At 35.3% G+C, this 21,905-nt stretch overlaps 1 protein-coding gene across 1 annotated transcript in view; it reads left to right on the plus strand.

Annotated features, from left to right (window-relative positions):
* The window catches only part of MARCH1 (membrane-associated ring finger (C3HC4) 1, E3 ubiquitin protein ligase), a 541,031-nt gene that overhangs the window by 233,087 nt on the left and 286,039 nt on the right, over positions 1-21,905 (plus strand). The window contains exon 2 of the mRNA XM_006872513.1: positions 14,720-14,770. Within this exon, the coding sequence (XP_006872575.1) occupies positions 14,720-14,770 (51 nt within the window). The remainder of the gene's footprint in view (positions 1-14,719; positions 14,771-21,905) is intronic.

Below are 21,905 nucleotides of genomic sequence, written 5' to 3' on the forward strand. Positions count from 1 at the left end.
TATGAGTCGGGCCGATTCAATGGCACCTAACAACCACAGCTACTTCCCCTGGTTCTGGGCTTGATTTAATTGAGTCAAGGTTCAATTATGACTTTCATAGATTTCTGCAGAGATTAGGTTACATTTTACTTTAGATATAAAGATAGTTGGGTTAGAGTGGTGTATAACTGAATTATACAACAAACATGCCAAAGTGTCCTTTCCAGGTGTTCTTATTCAGTCTTGCCATGAATATCATTTTGCTGAAGTCATTGATCCAACTATGTATTGTTCATTAATGTCTTCTTTTAAAATAAAATAGTTGAATGTTAAAAAACAGAGGTAAACATCCTTCTGGTATTCTTTGCTTTCTGCCAAGATCTATCTGACATCAGCAATGATATCCTTCATTCCACATCATTGTCTGATTTCAGCATGAACCTCTGACAGTTCCCTGTCAACATATTGTTGTAGCAGTTTTTGAATTATCTTTAGCAAACTTCTACCTGCATGATATTTTCAGATGATTTCTGAATTCCATTGGGTCACCTGTCTTTGGAATGTGCACAAATATGGATATCGTCCAATCAGTTGGCCTTGTAGCTGTCTTTCAAAATTTCTTGACAGAGATCAGTGAGTACCTCAGTACAACAGTTTGTTGAAAGATTACAATTTGTGTTCTATCAATTCCTGGAGCCTTGTTCTTTGCCAATGCCTTCAGTGAACCTTGAACTTTTCCCTCAGTACCATTGATTCTTGATCCTATACTATCCTATACTATCTCTTGAAATGATTAAAGAGTCAACAAAGAGGAAAACCCCCAACAAGATGGATTGGCACAGTGTAGCAGCAGTGGGCTCAAGCTTACAAATGATTATGAAGATAACACATGACCTGGCAGTGTTCATTCTGTTGTGCATAGGGTCGCTATTGAGTTGGAAATGACTCAATGGCTCCTAACAATAACAACATGTTCAAGAGCAAATTTCAACCTCTCTTTTGACATCCGTTTTGGTATTTTCTTACTCTACTGTCTTTTTAATGATCTTTTGCTTTCATGATGTATAATGTTCTTTATGTTCCACAATGTCTCTGCTCTTCGGTTATTAGTATGAAATGCATCAAATCTGTTCTAAACTCAGGTGGGATATAGGAAGTTCATATTTTGGCACTTGTGAAATTGTTTTCATTTTCTTCAGCTTCAGCCTAAACTTGTGTATGACCAATTGATGTTCTATTCCACAATCAGTCCTTTACGTTGTTTTTGCTGATGATACTGAATTTCTCCAACATCTCTTTCAACAGATGTCGTCAATTTTATAACTGTGCATTCCTTATGGGGGGGTCCATATGAATAGTTGTGTTTATGTTGCAGATAAAAAATGGTATTTGTTATGGATCAGTCGTTGGTCTTACAATATCTATAATGAGATCTCCACCATTTTTTTTCTAAAATTAAGACCATATTTTCCAACTAATTATCCTTCATCTTTGTTTCTAACTTTTACATTCCAATCACCAGCAAGGATCAATGCATGTTTGATCAGCTTCAGACTGAAGAAATTGGTAGAATTATTCACTTTCATTAACATTGACTTTAGTGGTTGGTGTCCACATTTGAATAATCATAATATTGACTAGTTTTCCTTATATGCATATGGATATTGTCCTATCATAATCAATACTGCACTTCAAGAAATATCTTGAAATGTTCTTGTTGATCACAAATGAGACACTATTTCAATTCAATTTCTTGTTCTCAGCATGAGAAGGCATATGATTGTCCCATTTAAAATGGCCAATAACTATTCATTTCAGCTCATTACTTCCTAAGATATCCATTTTTATACATTCCATTTCATTTTTGATGACTTCCCATTTCCTTTGATTTATACTTCATGCATTCCATGTTCTGATTTTTACTGTCTCTTTGAAAATCTTTCTTCTCATTTTGAATTGTGCCCAATCAAGACATGAAGGTCTTGAAACCATTGCTCCATCCATGTTATTAAGGTCTACTTCCCTTTGAGAAGGTACCCTTCCCCAGTCATATATGGAGTATCTTCCAATCTAGTATTCATAAGGTTTTTAATGGCTAATCATTCAAAAGTGGTTGCCTCTCCTTCTTCCTAGTCTGTCTTAGTCCCAAACTCTCCTGGAACATGTCCACCAAGGATATCCCTATTGGTATTTAAAATACTGGTAGCATAACTTCCAGAATCAAAGCAATGTACAAGTCACCACAGTATGACAAAATGACAAATGAGTGGTGCAAAAAACAATACCATCTAGTTATTATGATAGGAACTCTGGTAGCATAGTGGTTATGAGTCAGGCTGCTAATCTCAAGGTCAGCAGTTCGAAACTACCAGCTGTTCTGCAAGAGAAGTGTGAGGTGTTCTGCTCCTGTAAAGATTAACAGCCTCAGAAACTGACTCCACAGCACACCAACACCACCATTATGAAAGGGTTTTGTGAAAGTTATACAATGTTTTAGTAGAAAAATGCCTGGAAAACCTTCACTACAGTTTTTTACAGTGTTCCTGCTCATCTTTCTCATCATACAAAGGCAATTTTGCAAGACTTTTGATGGAAAATCAATAGGCATCCACCTTACAGTCCTGATTTGGCTCTTTCTGACTTCTTTTTTTCCCTAATCTTTAAAAAAAAATTTATAGAGTACCTACTTTTATTCAGTTAATGATGTAAAAAAGGATGCATTGACATGTTTAAATTACAAAGATCCTCAGTTCTTTAGGAAAATATTAAATATTTGGTATAATCACTTCCAAAAGTGTCTTGACCTTGTTGGAGCTTATGATGCAAAATAAAGTTTATATTTCAATATATATATTTATATTTCATTTTTCCATGAACTTCTTGAGGTCCTGACATATTATAGAAATTAAACTTTTATAGATATTCTTTTTTTCCTATCTCTACTATACACCTATTGTTTTGTATTTATTTCAAATAATATTACTAACTATATTAATTATTTCTGTTACAGTTTCATTAGGTAGGTCTTCCTCACCCAAAGATTAAATATATAATTTATATTTACTTAGAAGATTGTTTATTTCTAACATGTAAGATGTTATTTCATTTTGAATCTATTGTGAAAAGTGGCTCAACTTTTTCTTTACATTTAATAGCAAGTTTTCCAGCAGCATTATTATATGAACTATCTATTTGATACTGATTTGAAATACCAATTTTATTATATGTGAAATTCTTTGATCTAGTTCTCAGTTTCCCGTTATCTATTTCATTGATTCTTTGGTCAATACCGAAGTGAAATACTGACTTAAACACAGTTTTGTTGTTGTTTTAATTAACTTAAAAGTATCAGTAAAACAACATTTGTCAATGCAACAGATTTCATGATGGTTGAACAACGTGATTGCAGTAGCTAATGTCACTGATCTATGGGACACACTGGCGTCCCATTGGTATATGGGATACATATTTATCTGTGAGCTTGTTACAGGTTGGTGGGACACATATATCCTTACAGATGCAGTACTTCTGTTATACCTTGTGAAAACAGTAATTTATGGCATACATCTGTTGTTTTAAACTTATGCCTGTGTGTGTTCGGTCAGTGGGAAAGCAGCTGTCCAAAATGACCCAGAGGAGGAAAATGTACAGTGGTGGGTCGCCAGACTGCAAAGCTGTTTGAACTGCAAGGTGGGCGGTTCAAGCTCACCAGCTGCTCCTCGGAAACCCTATACAGTGTCGCTATGGGTCGGCACTGACTCGACGGCACTTCACAACAATAACTATTTTTTAATTATTTTAATTATTCTCAAGTATTTTGTTTTTTAAATTTTCCCCTATGTAAGTTGTTTCATATCATTTTATTTACCTCTTTTCCTCTCAAAAACTAAGACAAACACTGTATTGGAAATTTAGTTATAATTATATCAATTTGTGGAATTTTTTTTTTAATGATATAATCTTCCCCTCAAAAAATGGTGGGTTTTTTAGTTGTTCAGATCATGATTTAAACTCCTCAGTAAGTTTTTTGTTTTTTTTTTTTAGTAAAATTTTATGCTTCTCTTATTAAATTTATTCTTAAAATGATTTTTATTGTGCTTTTAGTATTCTATTCTTAGGTAATCATTGCTAGAAGAGAGCAATCAATTGATTCTGTAGTGCAATTAAGCCCATGAGAAGAAAAACTCAACAGGTCTACTTTGTTTTTATGGGTCTTGCAAGTTTTCACCTGTGACAGTGTGCAGGCATCACTTTCTACCACTTAATTTCATTGAAAATAATTGAGTTTTTCTTCTCTGAGAGAGTTTGCCTTACTCTGGTCCCTGCCTTCACAGATTTTTCATAGGATAGACTAAACTACGCATAAATCCAAAAATGTAATGGCTCAAAAGGAATACCGATTTGTTTCTCTTTTTTAACAATTCAGGGTGTGTGTTCAAATTTGGCAGACAGTTCTTGATGGTGTGGTCATTCAATGACCAAGAGTGATTCAGCTCTACTGTCATCAATCCATGTGTTGCAGTGGTAGTCACCATTCTAACACAGAGTAAAAGGAAAAGAACATAAAGAAATTTTGTGAGAAATTTATTGGACATGCAAAACACTGATATTTGTTATCTTTGTCCACGTCTCATTAGAGCCATTTTGGTCATAAGGATTTTGCTCTAATTGCATGGTTTCAGGAGATATGATTATACCTGGGAAAGTAGATATACAGATACTATGCAATAATACAAAAAATGGGGAGAATGCATTTTAGGCCACTTCATAGACCCTGCATGATACAATTTTTATAATTTTTTTCTGTATCTAGTACCTTACACCCTCGGAAACCCTGTACAGGGTAGCTATGAGTCGGTTCCGACTCCACGGCACATAACAACATAACAACAGTACCTTACCAGAGTCTCCTTAAAGAAATTTGCATCTGTAAACCAAAATAAAAATATAGCATAGTTTTCTTTTTTCCCCCTCATTTTTTCATTTCTTCTTTTTCTTCTCTTTATCATCCTTGTTTACTCCTCTCCTTTTTGTAATTTCTTGAGTTTGAAGTTACATTTATGGAGGATTAATAATTTGAATTAGGGAAATTTCTTTTTCTATAGTCAAAAATATTTTTGTTAGTTGTCTATGAGTAGCTTTTAACTCCTACTAACCCTGGGCAGTTGGAACCGACTCCATGGTACTTAACAACAACCCTGTGCACAACAGTATAAAACACTGCCAGGTCCTGCGCCATCATCACAATTCTTATTATGTTTGAGGTCATTGGTACTATAATTGTATCAGTCTCATTGGAGGTCTCCCTCTTTTCTTCCAACCTCCCAATTTACCACACATGATGTTCTTCTCCAGAGACTGGTTCTTTCTGACAATATGTCCACAGTGTATGAGACAAAGTCCCAACCATCCTGACTTCTAAGGAGCATTCTGTCTGTACTTCTTCCAACACAGATTTGTTTGTTCTTCTGGCAGTTCATGATACTTTCAATATTTTTTTCAAAGACCGTAATTCAACTGCATAGATATTTAATAAATATGGTGAACGTATACAATGTTGGTGTACACTTCTCATGGTTTTAAACCATTCAATATCCCCTTGTTCTGCTGTAACAACAATCTCTTGGTCTATGAACAGATTCCTGATGAACACAGTTAAGGGTTCTGGAATACCCATTCTTTGCAATGTTAGCCTTAATTTGTCATGATCTACACAGTCAAAAACCTATGTGTAAGCAAACATCTTTCTGGTATTTTCTGATGTCAGCTAACATTCATCAGACATCAGCATTGATATCCCTAGTTTCATGCCCTCTTCTGAATTTGGCTTGAATTTCTTGTAGTCCTATGTTGATGTAAAGTTGCTACAGTTTTTTATTTATCCTCAGCAATATTTACTTGCATTTGATATTAATTATATTGTTTGGTGATTTCCACATTACATTGGGTACCTCTATTAAGTACAAAATAGTTGAACATCAACCATTCTTTTTGATATAGTGATTCTGTATATTCTTTCTATCTTTTTTTGATGCTTTCTGTATCACTCAATATTTTGCTGATAGAATCCTTCAACTTTTTCTTTAGTTCTTTAAGCTTGAAAAATGTTTAGCTTTTTTTTTTTTTTTCTCCTTTTGGTTTTCTAACTCCATGATACTTTGCATATTTCATTATAATATTTGACTTTGTATTCTCAAACCACCCTTTGAATTTTCAGTTCAGCTATTTTACTTCTTCATTTCATCCAATCACTTTAGCTTCTCTACACTCAAGGGCAAGTTTAAAAGTCTCTTCAAACATCCATTTTGGTCTTTTCTTTCTTTTTGTTTTTTTAATGACCTTTTGTTTTCTTCCTTTATGATGTTCTTAAGGTAATTCCACAACCACTCTGGTCTTCAGTCCTTAGTGTCTAATGCATCAAATCTGTTCTTGAGATGATCTCCAAATTCAGGAGCAATATGTTCAATGTAATAGTTTGGCTCCGTGGACTTATTTAAATTTGTTCTGCTTCAGCCTGAAATTGAATATGAACATTGATGGTCTACTCTACAGTGGGCCCCTGACCTATTTTGGCTGAGGATAGTGAGCTTTTCCACTGTCTCTTCCCACACGTGTAGTCAATTTGCATTATACCTGTAGAGGTCCATATGTATAATTCACTCATATGTTGTTTATAAAAAGGTTTTGCAATGAATAAATCATTGGCCTTATAAAATTCTATTATGAATTCTCCATTATCATTCACCAAGTCCAATTTTCCAGACCCTTCTTCTATGTTTCCAACCTTCACATTTCAATCAACAATAATTATCAATGAATCTAATTGCATGTTTGATCAAATGTAGACTGAAGTTGTTGGTAGATTTCTTAAGTTTCATCATCATCAGCTTTAATGGCTGGTTTGTAAACTTGAATAATAATGGTGTTGACTGGTTTTGCTTATAGGTGTATGGATTTTATCTTATCGCAGACAGCATTGTATTTCAACATTGATCATGAAGCGTTCTTTTTGACAATGAAAATGATGCCATTCTTCTTCAATTTGTCATTCTCAGAATATGATTAGCTGTATGACTGTCTGATTTAAAATAGCCAATGCAAGTCCATTTTAGCTCACTAATGTCTAGGACATGGATCTTTATGTTTTTCCTTTCATTTTCGGCAACTTTTGATTTCCCTAGATATATACTTCATACATTCCATGTTCTGATTATTAATGGATGTTTCTCCTCATTTTGAGTTGTGCCCCATCAGAAAAAAACAAGGTCCTCAAAGCTTTATTTCAATCATGTTATTATAGTCAACTCTACTTTGAGGAGGTAGCTTTTCCTCAGTTGTATTTTAAGTCAAGAAAGCAAAATATCATTGAGAACACAAGAAACATGGAAAAGACCAAAATGGAGGCCAGAGGAGACTCTGAAACTTGCTCTCCAGCATACAGATGCTAAAGCAAATGGAAGAAATGAGGAGGTACAAGAGTTAAATGAAAAACTTCAAAGGTCAGCTCAAGGAGACAAAGTCAAATATTTTAACAAAATATGTAAAGAGCTGGAATTAGAAAACAAAAAGTGAAGAACACGTTCAGCATTTCTGAAGCTGAAAGAATAGAAGTAAAAATTCAAGTCTCGACTTGTAGTATTGAAGGATTCTATGGGCAAATATTGAATGATGCATAAAGCATCAAAAAAATGAAAGGAATACACAGAGTCACTGTACCAAAATGAAAAGGTCAGTGTTCAACCATTTCAAGAGGTAGCATATGATCAAGAGCCAATGATCTTGAAGGAAGAAGTCCAAGTTGCATCAAAGTCATTGGCAAAAAATAAGGCACCAGAAATAGATGGAATACAAATTGTAATTTTTCAACAAAGTGAGGCGGCTCTGGAGTCACTCACTCATCTATGCCAAGAAACTTAGAAGATAACTACTTAACCAACTGCCTGTTGTTGTTGTTGTTAAGTGCAACTGCCTGTAAGAGATCTATATTCGTGCCCTTTTCAAAGAGAGGTGACCTAATGGAATGAGGAAATCATCAGACTATATATCATTGATATCTCATGCAAGTAAAGTTTTACTAAAGGTAATACAAAAATAGTTGCCACTATACATTGACAGAGAACTTCCAGAGGTTCAAACCATATTCAGAAGAGGATGTGGAATGAGATATATCATTGCTGATGTCAGATGGATCTTGGCTGAAGGCAGAGAAAACCAGAAAGATATTTACCTATGCTTTATTGACTATCCAAAGGCTTTTAATTATGTGAATCATGACAGGCTATAGACAACATTGTGAAGAATCATGAACTTAATTGTGTTCATAGGGAAACTATACATAGATCAAGATAGATACAGTTGTTCAAACAGAACAAGGGAACACTGAAAGGTTTAAAATTAGGAAAGTGTGTGCAAGGGTTGCACTCTTTCATCATTACTTATTCAATCTGTATGCTGAGAAAATAATCTGAGAAGTTGGATTAGATGAAGAAAAACGTGGCATCAGGATTGGAGGAAGCCTCATTAACAGTCTATGAGATTCATGTGATACAACCTTGCTTCCTGAAAGTGAAGAGTACTTAAAATACTTACTGATGAAGATCAAAGACCACAGCCTTCATTCAGTATGGGCTGCACCTCAAAACAGAAATCCTCACCACTAGACCAATAACCAACATCCATGTAAATGGAGAAAAGATTGAAGTGGTCAAAGACTTCATTGTGCTCCAATCAACCATCAACACACATGTAAGCAGCAATCAAGAAATTGAACAATGTATTGCATTAGGCAAATCTGCCGCACAAGACCTCTTTAAAGTGTTCAAGAGCAAAGACGTCAGTTTGAGAACTAACGTGCACCTGACCAAAGCCATGATTTTCAATAACCTCATATGCATGTGAAAGTTGGACAGTGAATAAGGAAGACCGTAGAATAACTGATGCATTTGAGTCATCATCGTGTTGGAGGAGAATATTAGAAGTACCATGGATTGCAAAAAGAACAAACATCTGTGTTGGAAGAAGTACAGCCAGAGTGCTCCTTTGAAGCTAAAATCGCAAAACTTCATTTCTCATACTTCGGACATATTTTTAGGAGGGATCAGTCCCTAAAGAAGGATGTCATGTTTGGTAAAGTGTAGAGTCAGAGAAAAAAGAGGAAGAACACCCAGTGAGATAGATTGGCACGGTGGCAGCAGCAGTGGGTTCAAAACACTGCAACCAGGCAGTGTTTCATTCTGTTGTTCATAGGGTCTCTCTGGGTCAGTACAGACTCAGTGGAATCTAACAACAACAATTTTGAGTGCCTTCCAACCAGGGGCTCATCTTCTAGCACTACATCTGACAATGTTCCACTACTGTATGTAAGATTTTCAATTGCTAAAAATTTGTAAGTTGTTTTCTTCTCCTTCTTCCTAGTCTATCTTAGTAGGGAAAATTTGCTGAAACCTAACTACCATGTCTGACCCTGTTGAAATTTAAAATACTGATGGCATAGATTCCAACATCACAGCAACACAGAAGCCATCACAGTACAAGAAATTGAAAGACTAGTTCTGGATAGTCAAGAATAGTATTAATAGAATTTTATTTAGGTATTTTTTAAATTAAGTTGCAATTTAATTGTAAGATCATCATGTCCTGTTAACTTTTTAGGGATCTATATACTTTATTCACTTTTCTAATGTCTTCAGTGTTAATTTTCTATTCCAATGTTCCTCTTCTTGAATAAGTTTTGGGAACTTTTATTTTGCTAAAATATAATTCATTTGCTTTGGGCTTTCTTATGTCTTTGAATAGTTTTATATTCAGCATTTTTTTTTTTAATAGTTGTTCTAGTCTTTTCTGTGTCTTTGGTTATGTCTTTCTTTTCATCCTTGTCTAATATAGGCTTGCTATCTTTTCCTTGGAGTCCTGGTATGATTCTGTTGCTTAATGTGCTGGACTGCAAGGTTTCTTTGAACCACAGTGTTAGCGGTTCGAGCTTACCAGCTGCTCTTCGCAAACTCTATACAGGGTCACTATGCGTTGGTACCAACTCGACGGCACTTAAGAACAACAACATCTTTTCACTGATAAGTTATAACTATTTTATTTTGCAATTATTTTCAAAGTACCTGCATTAAGAAATATGTATTTATCCTCCCTGTTATTTATATCAATCTAATTTGTTTCTGGAATCCTGGTGTGTGCTGCAGGATAATGCATTGGACCACAAGGTCAGTTTGAACCCCAAGGTCAGCAACTTAGAAACCCTATGCTGGGTCTCTATGAGTCAGAACCGACTTAACAGCACTTAACAACAATTAGCTCAGGACGGTGTGGTGCTGTACAATCAGCACTGGACTGCGTACCACAGGGTTGGCAGTTCAAACCTGCTGCTCCTTGGAAATGAGTATGGTGTTGCTATAAGTCAGTTCAAACTCAACAGTTCAAGATTGCTATGAGTTGAAACCAATTAGACAGTACTTACCAAATAAGCTCAGCTCTTATATTTTATTATTTTCTTTTTGCTATATTCTTTTATTTTGTTGTGTTATCATACTCTTGAACAACAAAGGCATTTCTAGTTATAAACATTTGTCTGGATACAGCTTTTGCTATGTTTGATAGGTTTTAGTGTTTTATTTTCTTACAATAATTTTTGTAGAACACTTCCGTTTTTTGGAATAAGCATTATCTAAATGTGTGTTAAATAATTTCCAGGTGATTAAGATATTTTAGTTACCTTCCAAAGTTTTATTTCTAATTCTAATGACTTTATGACAGATGAAGTGCCCTTGTAGAATCTCTACTTGAAAATTTTTGCTAAAGTATTATTTGAGACCAAATAATTAATTTAATGTTTCATGGATATTAAAAGGGTGTTTTGTATTAAAAGCAATTTAATGGGTAAGATATTTTTAATATATCTGTTAAATCCAATTTGTATTACATTACATTAGCAATCCCCCTATAACCTTACTTCCTTATTATTAACTACACTGCTTTAAAAAACAACAAAAAAAACACTTTCTTCTAATCTAAGCTTTAATTGTTTAAGTAAAATAGATTCATCTTCTACTTATAGCTGTTAGAGAACCTTCCAAACACCCCCTTTATAATTATTCTTGTTTTATAGCCTAAAAATAGAACAACAACAAAAATGATACAATAATATCAGATCAATGGTCTATGTCAGATTTTCTTATACTGTTTTCTTACTCCAAATTAGTTACCTCTTCCTCCTTCAAGCATGATCTCTTATGTTGTTAGTAAGTACCATCGAGTCTGTTCCGAATCATAGCAACTCTGCGTAGGTTTTCCAAGGAGCACCTGGTGAGTTTGAACAGTGGCCTTGAGGATCAAACAGACCTTGTGGTCAAGTGCTTAGCCTAGAGATAATTTTCATATAGACATATAAACATATGGACATAGGTGTGTATTCATTCTCTAGCTCAGATGGTTCTTGTTAAGTGACATTGAGTTGATTCTAACTTATAGAACCCTATAGGGTTTCGGAGGCTTTTAAATCTTTGCAGGAGCAGAATGCCTCACCATTCTCTCGGAGTGGCTCGTGAGTTCAAACTGCTGACCTTGTGGTTCAAAGTCCAGTGCTTATCCTATATCCCCTTTAAAAAGAACTGTATCTTTTTCCATATATATATAAAACATTAAAAATACATTAAAACAGAATTTAGTAACAATTTTCATAATTGACAATCATATCTTTCTTATTGGCAATAATAATATATTTGAAAAAACTTAATAATAATCACAAAATAAAACTCTTATTAGATACATTCATATTCAACTACAATTTTAAACTCCCATATTAAAAGACTTATGAAACTAAAGTTTCTTCCACTGTCAACAATCTGTTAAGATTCAATACTTCTTTTTGATACTTGGATACTTTTCTTAAAGACTTGTCATGAATTCTTACTAGTTCTAACTTTTATTGACCTACAAAGTCACAATAATTTGAGTACTGAGAAGTTAGTTAGGTTCTTGAGACAACTTCTATTTAATATATGGTGAAAATAATACAAACTGATTGTAATGAAATATGACAACCATATTTGACTAATCTACAAAGAAGAATATGTCATTGTAATAGTAATGGGACAAGCCACCCAATTAATTAGACAGATTTGACAGATTGCTTTGTAAGTTTTCCAAGGCAGAAAAGCAATTCTGAGGCTTTGCTTCAAAGGCAAAGCAGATCAAACTTCCTTAATCCTTGTGGGTAGAGAAATGTTGGGTTTTGATTCTTAGATGTTATACACCAGAATTTAGCCCACAAAAGAAGCAGAATTTCAGGATAAAGAAGCCAACAGTTTTATGTTAAAATTATCAGTCTAGTAACCTATGATAATCATGATTTTTAAGGAAGGTTTTTTGATGATTCTTTCACCTTTTAATAAGGGAAATATTTTAATCCTACAATCTACAAATATGTTCATTTATAACTCATTTGATCCTTACAACAATCCCCATGGTCTTTCTCTCCTTGGTTTTACAGTGCAGAAACTCAATCCAGAAATATCAAACAATATACTCCTGCTAGAGTTGTTGTTGTTGTAGTTAAGTGCTGTCAACTCAATTCTGACTGTAGTGACCCTGTATAGGATTTCTGAGGAGGAGCTAGTGGGTTTGAATCACCAGCCTTGTGGCTAGTCCAATAGTGCCTCACTAGGACTCAGAGATGTGGGGGTGGTTATGTACCATGGAGTTGGTTCTGACTTTTAGAAACTCATAGGGTTTCTAAGGCTGTAAATCTTTACTGAGCAGAAAGCCTCATCTTTCTTCCATGGAACTGCTGGTAGTTTTGAATTGCTGACCTTAAGACTAGCAGCCCAATTCATAACCACTATGCTACCAGAGCTCCTCAGAGATAGCCACCTCCAATTGTAAGTTACTTTCCCCCTGCACATCACTGTCTGCGTAGCACTAGTATACACCACTGTGCTCCACACACAAAAAAATGCCTTGCCTGCCATACTTGCCTTTTCATGTTTTGTAATAGAAACAAGAAACAAGTTAGTAATGGTAAAAGTTTTAACCATTGCTTATGTTAATGTATTTCTTTTAATGGCAGACTTTTAATAGAGCCCATGGATTCTGAATTTAAAAATCAGTTGAAGTATTAGATATAGTAAGCAGATGCTTCTTCATTACTGTAGGGGAGGCTGTTGAAGAGCCTGAGTATTATCTTCTTGTATAACACTATGGTGGACACGTTTACAATTGTGGAGGGAAACTGACATTTCTTGTTCTACCTGAAATAAGAAAATAAAATGTCCTATTTGGCTTGAGGTAACATGAAGTACTCTGATGCCAAATTAAATGTCCCACAGTGCTTCTTGGTTCCTGCTACAGCATCTTTCAACCATAATTCCTTATAATGTTCTTAACAACAAATACATAGAGAAAACATAACAAAATAATGTATTATAGCAAAATCCGCCCCCCAAAGCCTATTACATTAATGTGGCTTACTACCTCTGTTATGTAAAATAATTTATCAAAATCGTGAATTCCAACTGAGAAAGGAAGATGAATTGATTTTGCTAGTATCTATAAGAAGAGTAATGATGTCAGTAGAAAAGTGCCTCTCTTCATCATCAAAGAAAGCTAGTCGAGGAAAAATGTTGGGGAGTAGCATATACATTAATCTTCAGCTGGATCACAGGACTGTTGGGAAGTATAACTAATCAAATCATTGTGAATCAACTTGATATGTAATAACATGTTCCACAGTGACATAAGTGAATGTATAAGATTGATGTTGCATAAAAAGGAAAATATACAGTTCGCCTAAAGTATTTGCAAGCCCATGCCTAACATAGTGACAAGTTGCAATGAATGGAACTACTGTTTTTTCTACAATAGCATGTTTGCCATAATCTGCCATCGCCATGTTTCTCAAATTGTCTAAAGCAGTCATGGGCCATTTCAGGCAAACAACTTAGTTGCTAAAATAACTTAGTTCTCTAAAACGACTTCCGTCAAGAAGAACCGCAATTATCCACTCAAGTCACTTTGATGCCTTGTCTAGATGCCAGGAAAATAGAATCTGCATATTTGTAAAATATTTTAGTAGCACTGTAATTCAAATTCCTCACAAACATTTGGGAATTTCTAGAATGACTTTTCCCAAGAACATTTGATAAGTAGAATAGGAGGTTCATGGTGATTTTCCCCTGTACATCCGACACACGTATGCCCATGAATTCTGATTTGTCAATGATTAACTATTAGATACTTGACAGAACAGAAAAAATGGTTAAAACTTCATGTAAAATAGTGAAAAAGACAAATAAGATGCATTTTTTAAAGAAAAGTATTGAATGTACATAACATATTCTTGGGAGAGAAAATGTGTTGCCATTGAAAGCCAAATTTGACTCAGAATTTCCTGACAGCAAAACAATTAGGGGAAATAACAAGCTATGTCCTCATTGTCTCATTTTACTGGAAAACAAATTACATACTTTGTTTCTGGTGAAGTAAGTATTTTCTGTAAGTAAATACTAGAATGTTAAGAAATAACCAGATCTTAATTGAAACATTTTCAGAAAAGAAACTGTTATCTAGAGAAATATAATTTGGCAAAAGAAAGGCTGTCTTGTGTAGCAATTAGTATATCTAACTGTGAAAAAACTAGAGAAAACATTCATGAGTTTAACTGTGCTGTGCTGGTTTTCCTCTCCTCAGGGGATATGTCATGCTTTTAATCTGTATCTTTAATTGAATTTTTCAGAATGACAAGTCCCCAGGGCGATCTGCAAGTCGATCAAGTAACATTTCAAAAGTAGGTAACATCTATTCGTTTTTTATTTTTTAAATTGAATTCTATACTTTATGAGTTCAAGTAAATATACTGTAATGTTTAACCTCTAGTTGTTTTCTGTGAACAATACACAAATGCAACTTGTTAATGGCTTTTAACTATTTCAAGCTTTTGTTGTGATAAAAAGGTATGATTTTACACAAGAAAATGGGTAAGCTATTATTTTTCATCTTTAGTGCTGTTCCTAGAAGATAATTTGCTGCTTTTAGTGAAAAAAGCAGGTTGGAAGTCCCTCAGGTTGGAAGGCACTCAAATCTCATTTCAAATATCATATAATGTGTTTTTATCTCATGTCAAACATCACAGAGCAAGCAGATATACAAGTTGCAACTTGTATTCATGGTACAATTTCAGTTAATTCAAGTTTTCAGGAGTATGAACCCAATTCTGCTAGAATTTAACTCTTCTTGTAACTAGGACAGATTTTTAAAAGTCGATTTAACGAAGACATCAGTTTAGTAGCACTTAGGTTATAGAGTGGGTGGATGACAAATTTTAAAACCTCCCAAACTCAAAACAAGTCACTAGAGCTACAAAAAGATCTTGATTTGGGAGTGAAACTCTATTTTTCTTTTTAACCTAGAAAACACAAATTGCTTCATTACAAAAATTAAGAGCTATTATAAAAACAAGGCACTATTTGATGTATAGTCATGGGCTTTGGAGAGCAAAAAGTCATTTATAGTCATTTATCAAAATGGAAAATTATTACTTTCAAAAATATAATTATGACCAAGATGGATTTACCATGAATGGAATTTTGATTTCAACACCTCTCACTTGCTGGGACCATTCCAAGGCCCTGGACATAATTTTGCATTAAGTAATTTTATGTTCTTTTCCTGTAAGGGTGTCCCGAAAACAGTAATAAAAAATTAGTCACTGCAGAAGTGGATCTGCTTCCAATTAAGTGAAAACTTTATATTATTTTGCTTTGTTTTCAGAAAAGGACTTTAATAATGATATCAAAAAAGCAGTAGCCAGGGTATCAGCATTTTCTTACGATTGTTTCCTGAACCAGTTCCTATGAGACGATGTTAATAGAATGAGTTGACACTTTCACACACGTTGAGTCGGGCTACAGGAGAGAAATCCTGAATTTAAGGAACCCCATATTCTTTTTTTGTTTGTTTTTAATAGATAGTAAGCATGTATAGAATTACTTCAGAGAGACACCATGTTTCTGTCTTCAGAGCCTGCCCATTATACAGACTTCCTGGAAATGACTTGCATAGACAAGAGAGACCCACAAAATATTGTATCTCAGTACTCAGTACTGAGCATTTCTAAATATATTCCAACCCAGGTAGCTTCATGGATGCTTGAGAGGCAATGTGGCCTACTACTTAACAGTATTAACACTAGAGAGAGTGGATCTGAATTTTAGTCGCTACTATGTCTCCTTATACTGCAGTGACCATGAGATATTCTTTGGATCCTCCTGACATACAGGTGCCTTCTCTGTGACATGGCAATAATGATAATATCAGCCACGTTAAGGAGATTTTTCTAAGTAATTGAAAATCAAAGCAATGTTTTTCAAATGTCTGTCATCCTAGTCACATCACAAAGAGTCATACTTACAGCCAGAGAATGATGTCATCTGTCTGAACTTGAAAGTTGTTGTTAGGGGCCACCAAGTTAGTTCTGACTCATAATACCCCCCACACATCACAGAAGGAAACATAGCAGAGTTCTGCACCATCCTGAATTTATGTTATGTTTGAGTTTATTACTGCTGTCATTGCATCAATCCATCTTGTTGGAGGTCTTCCTTTTTTAGATGACCCTCCACTTTTCTAATCATGATGTCTTTCTCCGAGGACTTGTTGTTGTTCTTGTCATTAGGTGCCATCAACTCAGTACCAACTCATAGTAACTTTATGCACAACACAACGAAACACTGCCCGGTCCTAGGCTAACCTCACAGTTGTTGCCACGCTTAAGCTCACCGATGCTGCCACTTTGCCAATCCATCTCACTGGGGGTCTTCTTCTTTGTCTCTGACTTTCCACCTTACAAAACATGATATCCCTCTCCAGTGACTAATCCCTCCTGACAATATGGCTGAAATATGAGAGACAAAAATCTGTCCATCCTGGTCTCCAAGGAGCACTCTGGCTGTACATCTTCCAACACAGATCTGTTTGTTCTTTTGACAACCCATGGTATTTTCAATATTCTCCAACATTGTAAGTCAAATGCATCAACTCTTCTATGGTCTTACTTATTCACTCTCCAACTTTTGCATGCATATGAGGTTATTGAAAATACTACGGCATGATCAGGTGTACCTTAGTCTTCATGCTGACATTTTTGCTCTTCAACACTTTAAAAAGGCCTTCTGCAGCAGATTTGCCTAATGCAATACGTTGTTTGATTTCTTGACTGCTGCTTCGATGAGTGTTGCTGGTTGATCCAAGAAAAATTAAGTCCTTGACAACTTCAATCTTTTCTCCATTGATAAGAATGTTGTTTATTGGTCCAGTGGTGAAGATTTTTGTTTTCTTTACATTGAGATGCAATCCATATCAAAGGCTATGGTCTTTGATCTTCATCAGTAAGTATTTTAAGTCCTCTTCAATTTCAACAAGCAAGATTGTATCATCTGCATATTGCAGGTTGTTAATGAGTCTTCCTCAAATCCTGATGCCACATTTTTCTTCATAGAACCCAACTTCACAGATTATTTGCTCAGCATACAGGTTGAATAAGTACAGTGAAAGAATACAAGCCTGCTGCACACCTTTCCTAATTTTAAACAATTCAGTGTTCCCATGTTCTGTTCAAACAGCTACCTCTTGGCCTTTGTACAGGTTCCTCATGAGCACAATTAAGTGTTCAGGAATACTCATCCTTCGCAATGCTGTCCATAGTTTCTCATGATCCACACAATTGAGGGCATTTATGTAGTCAATAAAGCACAGATAAACATCTCTCTGATATTGTCTGCTTTCAGCCAAGCTCCATTGGACATCAGCAATGATATCCCTCATTCCAAGCCTTCTTCTGAATCCCACTTGAACCTTTGGAAATTCTGTCAATGTATGGTTGCAGCTGTTTCTGTATTACCTTTAGTAAAATGTTACTGAGATATTGTCCAACGATTTCCACATTCCATTGGGTAACCTCTTCTAATCAGTTGTCAGATCGTTGTCTTCCAAATTTCTTAGTATAGATGAGTGAGTGCCTCCAAAGCCACCTCACTTTGTTGAAAGATTTCAATTTGTATTCTATCAATTCCAGGTAACTTGTTCTTTGCCAGTTCCTTCAATGCACCTTGGACTCCTTCCTTCAGGATCATAGGCTCTTGGTCATATGCTACCTCTTGAAATGGTTGAACATCAACCATTTTCTTTTGATACAGTTACTCTGTGTATTCCTTCCATTTTTTTCTTTTTTTTAATGATATCTGTATCATTCAATAATTTGTCCAGAGAATCCTTCAATAACAAAAGTCAAGGCTTGAATTTTTTTCCAGTTCCCTCAGCTTGAGAAATGCTGAGTGTGTTCTTCCTTTTAAGTTTTCTGACTCCAGACCTTTGCACATTTCGTTGTAATATTTGACTTTGATTTTTAGAGCTGACCTTTGAAATGTTCTGTTCAGCTCATGAACCTAGCATCTCTACGCTGGAGAGCTTGTTTTAGAGTCTCTTCTGACATCCGTTTTGGTCTTTTCCTTCTTTCTTGTCTTCTTCATGACTTTTTGCTTTCTTTCTACATGATGTTCTTGATGTTATCCCATAACTCTTCTGGTCTTCAGTCTTTAGTGTCTAATGTATCAAATCTGTTCTTCAGATGATCTCTAAATTCATGTGGGATATATTCAAGGTCATGTTTGGCCCACATGGACTTGTTTTCATTTTCTTCAGCTTCAGTCTGAATTTGCATATGAGTAATTGATGGTCTGTTCCACAGTCTGCCTCTGGCCTTGTTTTGGCTGATTATATTGAGCCTTTCCACCATCTCTTTCCACAGATGTAGTCAATTTGATTTCTGTGTGTTGCATCTGGTGAGGTCCATGTGTATAACTGTCTCTTAGGCTGCTTAAAGAAGGTATTTGAAATGAACTATTGGTTTTGCAGAATTCTATCCTTCAATCTCCAGCATCATTTCTATCACCAAAGCCATATTTTCCAACTACTGATCCTTCTTCTTTGTTTCCAACCTTTGCATTCCAATCTCCAGTGATTATCAATATATCTTGATTGCATGTTTGATCAATTTAAGATGGAAGAAATTGGTAGAATTCTTCTATTTCATCCTCATTGGCTTTAGTGGTTGGTGCATAAATTTGAATAACAGTGGTATTAACTGGTCTTCCTTGCATGAATATTATCTTATCACAGACAGCATTTACCTCATGACAGACCTTGATATGTTCTCTTTGACAATGAATGTAACACCATTCCTCTTCAATTTGTCATTCCCAGCATCATAAACCATGTGGTTGTCAGATTCAAAATGACCAATACCAGTCCATTTAAGCTCATTAATGCCTAAGATATCAATGTTTATGCATTCCATTTCATTTTTGACAACTTCCAATTTTCCTAGAGTCATACTTTGTACATTCTATGTTCTGATTATTAATGGATGTTTACAGCTGTTTCTCTTCATTTTGATTTGTGAACCATCAGCAAATGAAGGTCTGGAGGACTTTACTCCCAAGGGATTTACTACATTCATGTCATCACGGTCAACTCTACTTCGAGGAGGCAGCTCTTCCCCAGTCGCATTTTGAGTGCCTTCTAAACTGAGGGGTTCATTTTCCGGCATTCTGTCTGACAGTGTTTCTCTGCTATTAATAACGTTTTCAGTGACTAAATATTTGGATGTATTTCCTCTCCTTCCTAGTCTGTCTTTGTCTGGAAGCTCATCTGAAACCTGTCCACCATAGGTGACTCTGCTGGTATTTAAAATACCGGTGGCATAGCTTCTAGAATTACAGAAACTCACAAGCCACCACAGTATGACAAACTGATAGATGAGTGGTGGAAAGAGAGTGGTAGAGTAATTGAAAAAAAAATATTCTTACCCAGTCCTCAACAAGCTTATAATCAGGGAATAGAAAATACATACAGTGAAACTATGAGAGCCAGAATTTGGCCTTGTTTTTCCAGGTCTTCAAAGTGTTCCTTCATTAACAGAGTGCTTGCTTATTTTTTTTCTTTTGCTCTCTATTAGATGAAAATGTTTAAGCTTTATTTTTCTGATGAATTTCTGTCCTTTACAGATTCTGAATTTTGCAGATTTTACTATATAGTAAATCTGGTCCCCAGATTACAACATGTTTGAGTTACAATGAATCACACTTACAACTGTGCTTTAAAAAAAAAAAAAAAAATGTACATTTTATTGTTAGTAATAAGTACTACATATAGTGTTGCGACATGTAAACTGTTGATGATTCTCAGTTGTTCATTCAGAGCTCTTCAATTTTATGAATACTGTCCCAAAACTGCCATATAAATTTATTTTCCAAACTAAATCAAACATGGAACTAAATATTGATTGCTTTGCTAAAGCTGATAGGCAGATTTGAGAAATAATAAGATGTTGCTGCAAAATAATGATAATGAAGAAAAAAATGGATCATTTAGACAATTTTCACTAATTTTCTGACTAGAAATGCCCTCCCCAATTCCCAGTGACAGTTTGGATGACCCAGAGTCCTACACAAATGGAGTTATTATCAAAACTGACAAAATGCCAACATTGTCCAACTCTTGGAATAAACTTTTATGATTTTTTGTGCGTTTATTTACATACGTCTATGGAGTCCTGGTGTGGCACTGTTGGCTCATGAGCCAGAATGCAAAGCCATTTGAATTGCAAAGTTGGTGGTTCAAGCTCACTAGCTGCTCCTCCGAAACCCTGTACAGGGTCTCTATAGGTTGGAATCAACTCGATGGCACTTAACAACAACATATGTAGTAAAAGAGTCCTGGTGTGGTGCTGTGAAGTAATGTCCTGAATTGCAAAGTCAGTTTGAGCTCAAGGTCAGTGGTTCAAGCTCGCCAGCTGCTCCTCAGAAACCCTATACAGGGTCTCTATGGGTCAGAATCAACTTGATGGCATTTAACAACAACATATGTAGTAAAAGAGTCCTGGTGTGGTGCTGTGAATTAATGTTCTGAACTACAAAGTCAGTTTGAGCCCAAGGTCAGTGGTTCAAGCTCGCCAGCTGCTCCTCAGAAATCCTATGCAGGGTCGCTATGGGTTGGAACTGACTACAACAACATATGTAATAAAATATATCTGTAAATGGATATATAATAAAGATATTATAGATGTTGCTGTTAAACAAAGATAAATACAGATAGTGAAAATGAAAGGCAATTATAATGAAAACAGGAGTCCAGATGTGGCACTGTGGGTTAATGTGCTGGACTGCAAACCTGGTTTGAACCACAAGGTTGGTGATTCAAGGTCACCAGCTGCTCCCCGGAAACCCTATACAGGGTCATTATGGATTGGAACTGACTCAATGGCACTTAACAACTACAACAATAATGAAAACAAGCAAACAAAAAACCAATGAGGTATACAACTCATATCAGAACTGACTTATTATGGAAGCCTCAGAATTGAACTCTTATTTTAACTCTATTGAATATATCCAAAAGTTACAAAAAAGCCATATAGTTTTAAAACAATCCATGTGGAGATGTCAAAATAACTTTATATATGTATATATATTGTTGTTGTTGTTAAGTGCCATTGAGTCGGTTATGACTCAGTGATCCTGTATAGCATTTCTAAGGAGTGTCTGGTGGGTTTGAACCACTGACTTTGTGGTTTTCAGTTCAGTGCTGATCCTCCAACACATTTCCACAGACTCCTGTAGGATCAGCTCTGGTCACTATGAGTCTGAACCTACTCCACCTCACTAAATAATACACATATATGGAGTTTTTCTTTGATCTTATTGAAACTTTACATATATGGAAGCCTAGTCACATAGGTGTTATGCATTGGGCTGTTAGCCAAAATGTCAACATATCAAATTTACCAGCTGCTTCTTAGGAAAAAAATGTCTTTGTGCTCCAATAAAGATGCAATGCCTTGGAAACCCTATACAGGGTGGCTATGT

The sequence above is a fragment of the Chrysochloris asiatica genome, unplaced genomic scaffold (genome assembly GCF_000296735.1).
Source record: "Chrysochloris asiatica unplaced genomic scaffold, ChrAsi1.0 scaffold00202, whole genome shotgun sequence".
In the NCBI taxonomy this organism is placed as follows: Eukaryota; Metazoa; Chordata; class Mammalia; order Afrosoricida; family Chrysochloridae; genus Chrysochloris; species Chrysochloris asiatica.